This window comes from Carassius auratus, unplaced genomic scaffold, assembly GCF_003368295.1.
Source record: "Carassius auratus strain Wakin unplaced genomic scaffold, ASM336829v1 scaf_tig00012847, whole genome shotgun sequence".
Classification (NCBI taxonomy): Eukaryota; Metazoa; Chordata; class Actinopteri; order Cypriniformes; family Cyprinidae; genus Carassius; species Carassius auratus.
Genome location: NW_020524335.1, coordinates 83,768 through 94,493, shown reverse-complemented (window position 1 = coordinate 94,493; position 10,726 = coordinate 83,768). Strand labels below are relative to the sequence as shown.

Sequence of the window (10,726 nt, the reverse complement as noted above, 5' to 3'; positions counted from 1 at the left end):
TCACAGTTGAGTTTTCCCTGTTTTTGTGTCTGTCTGCTGTTTTTTCTGACATTTTAGGAATTTCCCCTCATGTTATACACTCATTTCTGTCTATTTTTTACCTTGAGAAAAACAATGGACAGGCGATTTTCAGAAAAAGTCAATTGCACTTGTTTGAAGTCAAAGGACGTGGCCTCTTTGGTGAAGCAGGAACTTAGATGTTGTGAAGTTCATTCTATTTGGCTTGTGTCTGCTGCCACTTTGATCCACTTTCTGAAACTTCTGTTCACAGATTTGTTGAAACAGGAATTTATTTACTTTCCCAAACTTCCTCGAACCAGCTCTGAGAGCAAGACGCTTCTTTGGTTCACTATAATGTAACTGTTCTCCGTATAAAGACGCATTTTTAATTCTGCTGTAAGCGTTACTTTTAGTGACGTTCATTATGCATAACTGTGAAAGTGTCTTCTCTTGCATGTGCAATTAGTTCTGCGCTTCCATTAGAAATGTGAGTTTAACATACCCTAAGCCTTATGTGGATAATTTCTTGGAAAATCATACGACATGGCACATTTGCTTTGTTGTGAATTCACTCTGCCTAACAGTGTAAAGTTAGCTTCAGCGATCTCTTTACATAGATCATGAAGATATATGTTTATCCTGTAATGTGTGAATACTTCTGTGGCTCTATTAAAAAAAAAATAAACAGATAAAAATCTATCCACATTTTCGCCTTTTGAAAGAATATTTGCTAGGTCTGTCTATTTCAGGATGAGTGTGCACTTCACATGCACTTAGGCACACCTCAGGCAAGAAATATTGATTTTAATTTTTTTTTCTAAATAGCTGGTACTGTGTTATATACTGTATATATATACTGTGTTATATATATATGACTCCATTGAATTTTAAATCACATAAATGTCTATATGCCTGCAGCCTTTGCATCTTATAAAAAAAAATAAAAATAAATAAAAGTCCATTAAAAAAAAAAATTAAAAATAACAATAATAATTAACAGTTTTTTGTTTGTCTGTTTGTTTTGTTTATTGAATGAAAACCACAAACAAAATGTACTGGGAAAATGAAATATTTCCAAGGACTTGCTGCAAATATATTATAAAAATTGCACCCATATTCAGTAGAAAAGTAAAATAAACATATAGCCAATAAATTGAGATGTAAACTCAGAATTCAGAGGGGAATACTAAATAATACTAAAAATTTATTTCAACCAAAGTGCACTGATATTAATGTATTAAAATCATCATTATATATTTTATATTTTCATATATCATATCAGTTGTTTTCATCCTGGTCCTGGGGACCCACAGCACTATTTTATATTTCTTTCACATGTGAAAATCTTGTCATTGTGCATAAGAGCATAATTCAGGATTGAATAACCTTAAATTTTGGTACAACCTGTCCAATGGAAATTACATAAGATGACAGTACAGTAATAATAATTAATTATAATTAACTATACTAGAGAGCCGCTGTTTATATGTAGGTCTGCTTGCCTTCTAACTAGTTGCAATCTGTTTCCAGTTTGTCAGACACATGTTACAGCATGTGGTTTAGTTGTTCCAAATTATAGGAGGAGCAGCCAGTCATGGCCTACTTTTCTGCCAAGCAACGTCACATCTGATTGCTTTAGCAACTGGTTGCCAAGGTAACAAAAAGAAGAAAGACAAGTTCTATAGGACTCTGATAGCAAAAATCCATTAGCTTTTTCACGCTCAGGTTGGTGGGTTTAGAAAATCACTCACATTTACTGTCCATTTATGTACACGAGTCTTTTCTGACCGTTTATCTTCAGTGGGTTACAATATACTATATGGATCAGCTTTGAACAGGTTTGTCACATGAAGGTGCTTTATCTCACTGCAATTTGCAAGGAATGACAGAAAACGTAAAAAAATCTACATTTAAATCACTAGTTAGAGTTTTTTGTTTTTCACATTTCAAAAGTGTTAACAGGACATTTATGCTTTGTTTATGAGCATCCTTGGAAACAGTATCATACCTGTCTGTTCAGTTGATGAATCATTACCACCTTTATAATGAGAATGGTCATATATATTACATGTATTATACAATGTGCTATAGGTTTAATAATACCTAACTTTTGGAGAAAAAAAAGCAGAATGTATAGAAAAACAAAAAAAATTGCAAAATCATTTGAAAATATTGCATATTGATTTTAGCCTCCAAATGCTGACTGTCTCACTGCCTACCTTTTCAAAATAACTTGATATACAATCATCCTCTCCAAGTCCAGTTTAACCTGAATGAAATGATGGTTGTAGTGTTAATGGTGATGGCATAAGAATTATTTTGAACAAGTGAATCTGATAAACACAATAAATTCAAACATAAAGTAGATTGTAACAACAGAACTCTTTTTGATGTGAAATTATTTAGCAAAGACAACAGCACTGATTGTGTTTGATAACTTTATGCTTAAAATGCATCAAACAGAATTTCTCAAAAGTGTTCAGCTATTAAATCTTCAAGAAATATTTAGCTGAAATTCATATTTAGCAGAGTAGATTTGCATTTGGACTCCACTAGCAGATGGCAAAACGTCCGCCCTAAAATGTGATGCCAGATCTTTCAAGAAACATAAGCAACTTTAGTCAAGAAGCAAGAACTTCCACCTGTGCAAAACAAATTGACAAACTTGTTAAAAAACAAAATGATATAAAGAATTATTTAAATCATCTCATTACGCATCATAGGCATGAGTATATGAGACTGTTGACTAAAGTCATATTGAATAAAGTCGTTACTGAAAAAGTGTTACAAAAAGTGTTCCCGTCGCTTCATATAAACCACATTACATGTCTGATGGCAGATTCTGATGACAACTTTTCATACCTTTTATGGACCTTGACACTGTTATTTACTTATCAGTCTATTGGACAGTCTCAAGCTTTCAGGTTTTCATCCAAAATATCTTAAATTATGTTCTGAAGACGAACGGAGCTTTTACGGGTTTGGGGGTAATCATGGGGGTATATGACAAAATTTTCATTTTGGGGTGGAGTAACCCTTTAATATCCACCTCATCCAGCGTTCACTTCATAGTATCATGGTATGAACTATGAATCAAAGTGAAGTCAAACTGAGTTGTGGACAATTGGTATCGCTAGCTCTGATTCCAAACAACTGAAAGAAATCACGCATGCCAAGATTGCTGAAATATTGGAAAAAGATTCTCAGATCGACATACGATAATCTTATTAGACAATGATTTGTCGGTACGATTTTACTGGTGCAGTATTTCACTGCATTTAATTTGGACCTACCTTCTTTATTTTTTCTTTTTCTTTTTTTTCTTTTTTTACATTGATTCGTTTTTAAGACTTTTCATCCAAAGCAATATAAAACATGGAAAACGTAATTATTATAAGAGGATATGGCAACACAGTCTCTAAACCGCTAGCAAGTGGAGCGAAAGTGTTCATCTAACTCCGCCTCTGACTGTTTGACGTCACATGCCTCAGTCTTGACACATGGTCATGATCATCACATTTCTTCCACACACACATACACACACTCACACTCACGCACTTCAAGGCAAGCCTCATATGCCGGTGCTGTAGAGCAGGGTCTATTCTCACTTGCCGTTACTAGACGAATAAACGCTGTTCTATATAGCCTATCTTTTCAGTTTAATATTTAAAAAATATTTCTGCACGGAATAAGAGAGATTATGTCCAGACAGCTCACAATGAATCCAGCTTTCCTACCATCGCAAACTAACGGCGTTTTGAAGGCGCTCCTGGAAAAACCTCTGAAACTACCTTTACACCAAGATGAAGGTGATCAAAGCTTTCATTTTATGACTGTTATGTTGCAGAGTATGGAGAATAATAATTTTACAGTTAGCTTTATTGTAAAGAGCCTTCATCTGATTCCTGCTGCAATCTACAGATTAAATAGCCATTTGTTTTTGCTGTTTTGAATATCCTTTTAACTTTTTATTCGATAACGTTAAGTGTATAATTAATGAATCGACTTCACTTAGAGATGACATAATTGATATTACAGTTCTGAATAATAACTTTATAAACCACATTGAAATGTTTTTTTTTTTTCATTTTTGAATGCAATTATAAACATTGCTTAAAAATCAGTAAAACATAAAATGTTTATTGAATAAAACTTAGTTTAAAAAAAAGTTTTAGCTTAAATGCTTTTTTATTTAACAATTTGAGTATTAAAGAAGAAATCTGTGTTGAAACTTATTTACTCATATAAAAATACTAAATTGTAATGGTTCACAACTTGATGTGCTAACTTATGGTAAAATTCTTTCAGGCTTTGTTAAGGAGAGAGAGAAAGTGAAAAAGCTGGAGGAAGAAGGAAATGCTCCTCAGTCAGCTTTCTTAGGGCCAACGCTCTGGGATAAAACATTGTCTTATGATGGAGACAACTTTCAGTTGGAGTATATGGACCTTGAGGAGTTTCTCTCTGAAAATGGCATCCCCTCCAGTCCCGCACAACATGACCAAAGCCTCCATCACCAGCAGCAGCAGCAGCAGCAGCAGCAGCAGGCTTCAATGCCTCTGGGTCCCATCTCAGTCATGGACCTCAGCAGCCGGGCTGTGACCTCCATCAATACAGGCATGGTTCCTCAGAACTGCCTCCACAGCCCGGGCAGACCAGGTACAAATGTTTCTGTGTCCCACAGTGTCAATTCTAGACCCTACTGTTCCCCATTCTGCTTTATAGATTAGGGGGTGGTGTTAGCGCAGCGGATAAGACACATATCTTTGGTGTGAAAGTCCCGGGTTCGAATCCAGTGTGAGACATCAATGTGTCCCTGAGCAAGACACTTAACCCCTAGTTGCTCCAGAGGCGTGCCATCTCTGACATATATAGCAATTGTAAGTTTTTTTAGATAAAAGTGTCAGCTAAACGAATAGATGTAAAAAAGACCCTTGGAAAATATGTTAAGCTGGGTCAGATATACTGTCTAAATATGACAGTGTGTGGGAGGTAATGGGAAATGTTTTTTTTAGTTAGAGTGTGTTGGAGTTTGGGGTATATAGCTTTCCTCTGTATGGCTGCTTTGTTCCTATTCTTTGGCACATTATTTTGTTCTATTTTAATATAAAAAGTTGCATATAAGCCAGTTTGACAAGTAGCTGGAATGAATTATATGATAAAATACAGATGGTATTATCTCATAATAATAATAATAATAACAGTCACATAAATTATCTGGGTGCTTGTCTGATGATAAGCAAGACTATACGATTTTCTTATTTTCTGAAACATTAAAAGTAGTGTAAAAACGGCTCAATTTTCCCACCCAAGCCTTACAGTTAATTTGTGAATGGACATCTCAGACCTATGATGAGCTGTTTTACTCTGGCTAAAATTTGCTTTCACGCTTTTCCTTGACTGAGTATTTGTGTGCAATGCCTATTTATTGATTTTTTTTTTTAATGGAAAAACTATATGAAGTTTTGGAATTGTGGCTTTTGTTTCTGGAAATTCGATGATCTCTTGTTCAGTTAGGTCTTTCAAACTAATTGTACACTCAGTTTTGGGAATTTATCATATATTAAATGTAAATGGTGAATTATAATAATAAAATTCTCATTAAAAAAATCTTTAACTGATTACAGCAACATAACATTTTCTAGATGTTTTAATACTTCTTCTAAAATATACACAGGATAATAAGTGCTTTCAAGAAACTCTGGAGTGTTTGTATTTATACTAAAACAAAGAAGGACTGTCCTGCTTTACATATTTGATGTTAATGATTTTCGAATTTACATGAAATATATGCACAAATCGACAGGACTGACAGTACTTTTTATTTGCACTTTGTTTATTAATGTGTGGTGCACCTCCTAGTGGAATGAAATGCTCATGACAGCTGTTTCACCATCTGTCACACAATACATTACCACTGAATAAATAGACTGTTTTTCCTCTCATAGTTTTGCCTCCGTCACGTAACACACCAAGTCCAGTAGACCCAGAGGCTATTCAGATACCAGTGAGCTACGAGCCCGATCCAGCAGACCTCGCTCTGTCCAGCGTGCCGGGCCAGGAGGTTTTCGACCCACGTAAACGCAAGTTCTCTGAAGAGGAGCTGAAACCTCAGCCTATGATCAAGAAAGCGCGCAAAATCTACATTCCTGATGATATGAAGGTAATTTGTGTCTAGTTATTCAGCCCCCAACAGAGTATGTTTGTCACCCATTTCTCCCTTCACTATTGACCAGCTGGGCAGGTTCTTGCTTAGAAGCTTATATCCGTTCATTCATCCTTTGGCGGCCTGGCCCACGTGATCTTCTTTTTTTTTCCTGGTATCGCTCCAGTTCTGCTGGGTTTAGGATTAAAGGATTTGCTGTTTTTAATTTGTTCAAATAGAAGTGAATCCCTACCCAGCTTTGCAGAGTAAATTGCTCAAAGCTGATTGCACGGCAGCGAATGCGTGAGAAAACTTGTCATCACAATGATGTCTGGTTTTCTCTCGTGCTTGTCCTGCCAATCATAAATTCATAAATATGGTATAATTTGTAATAATATTCTGTTCTTATGAATCCAAATTAGTTGTGTAGAAACTATTAACCCTGTAAGGCCTGACATATGAAGTAATAGAAAAAAAAAAAAATATATATATATATATATCATCATATTTCATATGTCAGGATTTTATGGCACAAATAGTATAATGTGGCAGAATATAGAGCTTATGATCATCCGTTTTAGTCACATTTTAAATTGATTTTTCCAAAAAGTAAAAAGACAATCAAGTTAAAGTTGCTTCAGTCCAGTAAGTTTTCATAAAAAATGTATACTTATGTTTACTTAAGAAAATAAAAAATGTTAAGCTTTCATAGCAAAAAACATAGTACCCAACAAAAAGAAAAAGAAAAAAAAGTTAAAGTGTAGAAACTAATTTGACTGAGAAATTGTTATTAACACATGAAATTTTGAAGTAGAAAGACTGAAATAGCATTATCTTGTAAAAAGTACTTTAGTACACAACTATTAAACAACTACAACTAAGAAAAATATTTTTATTGCTCTGACATTTTTTAAAAATGACTATAAAACTATAAAATAAAAGGTTTTTGAGCTGATTATGTTGATAATTTCAAGTTTATTTGTACATCATGATGCAGTAGGCTTTATAGGGTTAACATAACCATTAAAAACACTAAATAATCAGAGTTATCTTGAAATAATGTAACAAGGCGCTCCCGTCTCTTCCCCTCCCTTTTATTCTGGATATTTTGAGCAGAATGAAAAATACTGGGCACGACGCAGAAAGAACAACATGGCTGCCAAGAGGTCACGGGACGCTCGACGCCTAAAGGAGAATCAGATTGCCATCCGGGCTGGTTTTCTGGAGAAAGAGAACGCGGCTCTCCGACTGGAAGTTGCCGACCTACGGAGAGAGCTGGGACGGTGTAAAAATGTCTTAACAAAGTATGAAGCTCAACACGACCCCCTGTGAGACCACCCAGGTGCTCTTCAAGTTCCCCCACCCATGCCCTTCATATTCGAAGGACAGTATTCTTGGGTTGAAGTCCACTGGATCTGTTTTCCAGCCAGATCTCAGTCTGTTTTTGACACCTTATAAGGCAGAAACATTACTGTAGAGATCTATCCATTATCTTTCTCTATTTGTAATCGCAAACAAAGCCATCGTTGTTTGCTGATCATGTTACTTATTATTTTACTGTGTTGTAGCATTTGTCCACAAACGTTTGCCTTGATTTGTCGTTAAATCTGAGCTAGTGGATCTTCTGCTGTTCCACTACAGACACGCATTGAGTTGTGTATGAGAGGGGTACATGTGCATAGCTGCTTGGTGCACATAAAGGTTTTGTGTCTCCGTAAAGACAATATTCTCACAGACAGAATAGAATGTAGCAGGATTTGAGAGTTTGAATGCGTTAAATTATTCTATATGACCATAATTACTAAATATATGTATATCCTTGGAGACAATCAAGTTGTTTATATTCCAAAGCGTAATGAAATAAAGATGTAAGCTACTGGAAATCTGTGCCATATAGAGCATGATTGAAATTGGTTGTTACTTTATTATGAACCAGTAGTTTTTTGTTGGTGAATGAAAAGTCCACAACCAATCCCTTTAAATCCTGGGATGCTAATTAAGTTTAGGTAGAACTGAGGTCAAAATGCCCTTATTGCTGACACAAACAGGCAACCTGCTTTTTAGAGTATATTGTTACAGATATGTTGCCTTTTGTTGGTCAGTTGTGAAATGAATGTAGTGCAACGTGTTTTATGTCTATCACTCTTTACTACAGACCAAATGATATGAAATACAATACGTTTATATTGTCATATTACAATTAAATGTTTTTACAAAGTTATTCTTGCTTTTGTACAGTATTTTCATATGAATTTCTGAATATATATCTATGTAATCTGATGTATACTGTATATTTATAGGCTTCAAATTCTATGGAATAAAGTTTTAATTCTACAGGTAACTGTATATGGGCATTAATATAATACATTTAGTACTATGAACTTTACATCGAGGTTTCTTAACCTTTTCTTATTCAGTCACTTTAGTATTATGTGCATCAGTATCGAAACTTTTTTTTCATGTTTCCTTTTTTTTTGTTTTTTTTGTTATTAAATTATATTGTGATGTATGATCATGAAATATGGTATTATTTGCCAAACTTGGTAAAAGAGCTCTACTCTTGGCCACATGTTGTCAATCATTGTATATTTCAACAAACAAGATGTCTTTTATATTAAATATATTAAAATACAGCATGTTTAAATTTTGACATTCTTTCTTCAGATTATTATAAGGCTTAAATATTTGCAATATGTTGTCTGCTGTGGTCCCTTTTGGTTCCCTTTTCCTGTTTCATTGCTCTTAATGAAAATAAAAAACTTTTGAAAAGCTGATATTTGGTGATGTTGTGTTTAATGAGTGAAATATTAATGTGCTGTATTATAAATATTTAAAGTCTTTCCTTCAAGATTTCACAAAGGCTTAATTTGCACTACAAACTCATTAAGGGCCAAATAATTGTAAGAAACTTCTTCTGATTTCATACTCTGTGTATATTGGAAGATTGAAAAATAAAAGATGTTATTCTCAACTAGACCACTAGAGATCCCTATCCAAAAATGCTTGTTTGTATATCTAAATAGTTAAATAATGTGATATCACAATGTGCTAAATATTACATTGTTGTTATTATTTTTTATTATTATTTATAGACATATTTATGAAAGACATTGCAAGTTCACATGACATTTTCAATGTTTTTTTTTTTTTATGTAATTATAGGTGTAATAATAATACACGAAGTAGGCCACATATAGAAACTGTCCATTAATTCCCAAAAATATTCTGTTAAGCAGTACATCCCTTTGACATGCATGCAAACAGTCATGCTCTCTCTCTCTCTAAAGCTTTAGCATGCTGTAAAAAGTCAATGACGTGTTCAGAGCAGAGCTCCAGTATGTGCTGCTTCTGAGTGTGGCCTAACCAACCTTTTACTTGAGACAAACACATATGACTTCCTTTGGGATTATGTGGCATTTATCAAATAGACTGGGTGTTATATAAAGCCATTTGTAAATGCAGAGGGAGCAGATTGGGTTCTAACATTAATCCCAGCCTGCATTCAGCCTGGCTGCAATCCATCTGAAAGAAAGGACCGGCAACAGGAATTACAAACCTTACACTGGTCACATCCTCATCCTCAACCTTCCATACCCTTGCTTGCCCTCTCCAGCTCATGGCCAACACCGGATAAATGACCCTGATCAACTGAGGGCCAGTGTTCAATTTTAGCCACATGCAGACCTATTTTCTCTTTAAATTCAGTTATAGGAATTATTACAAATTATTCAGGATTTACTCACATTCAGGAGCAGTTGGTTTTTAGCACAGCTCTTACCAAGGAAGCTTGTTTCAGTTATGGAATAGAAACAATAAAAAAAGCTAAATGTGACTTTTTATCTAACAATTCTGAGAAGAAAAGTCTCCGTTGTGAGATATTTTTCTCAGAATTCTGAGTTAGATCAATGAAAAAAGTAAAGAATGGTGTGATGTAAAATTAGAAAAATTGCAAGTTAACATTTCAGAAATAGTCTAAATTTTGAGATATAAGGTCACAATTAGTTTATTATTAAATTAGTTATATATATATAACTAATTTATACATGTATATATACATGAGGTGGAAAGAAGCTGCCATAGGCACATGCAACAAAAGAATGCTCAAATCTGATTTAAAAAAAAAAATGTTCTGCTTTTATTCAGATTTTTTTCGAATACAGTTCTCTGAATATTACATAAGTTAGAATGTAATCTTAACTCATTTACTGTAGCACAATTATTTTTCAATAAAATATCATCTGTTGTTATACTTCATAATAATTGCATTTTAGAGGATGTATATAGCTCAACTGCTCAACAGCATAGTGCTAGCAACGCCAGTGTCATGGGTTTGATTCCTGGGGAACACATAAAGCCTACTTGCAAAATATATACACAGAATGCAAAGTAAGCTGCTTTGGAAAAAAGCAAAAATGCAATACATAAATATAGATGTTTTACATCTGATTACATTGTTAACAGTTGCATTTAGCCAAGTGGTTTCATTATTGTAAATGTATTATTTACAATATTCCTATTTGTTCACACATTTACAAATACACACATTCAAACTTCACAACTAGCACATTCAAAATGTATAATTTA

General features: G+C 34.1%; 1 protein-coding gene across 1 annotated transcript; it reads left to right on the top strand.

Annotated features, from left to right (window-relative positions):
- Positions 1-3,512: 3,512 nt before the first annotated feature.
- On the top strand, positions 3,513-8,916 carry LOC113073766 (hepatic leukemia factor-like). Its single transcript, XM_026246522.1, has 4 exons — positions 3,513-3,809; positions 4,309-4,656; positions 5,946-6,160; positions 7,259-8,916. The coding sequence occupies exons 1-4, from the start codon at positions 3,701-3,703 to the stop codon at positions 7,472-7,474; spliced, it is 888 nt and encodes a 295-aa protein (XP_026102307.1). The 5' UTR covers positions 3,513-3,700; the 3' UTR covers positions 7,475-8,916.
- The last annotated feature ends 1,810 nt before the right edge of the window (positions 8,917-10,726 follow it).

What these genes read in the sequence shown, in the direction of transcription:
- LOC113073766 (XM_026246522.1), top strand. Translation starts at nt 3,701, where the DNA reads ATGTCCAGACAGCTCACAATGAATCCAGCTTTCCTACCATCGCAAACT. An exon ending in ACCTTTACACCAAGATGAAG is followed by an intron (nt 3,810 to 4,308) that starts GTGATCAAAGCT and finishes AAATTCTTTCAG; the next exon opens with GCTTTGTTAAGGAGAGAGAG. An exon ending in ACATTCCTGATGATATGAAG is followed by an intron (nt 6,161 to 7,258) that starts GTAATTTGTGTC and finishes TATTTTGAGCAG; the next exon opens with AATGAAAAATACTGGGCACG.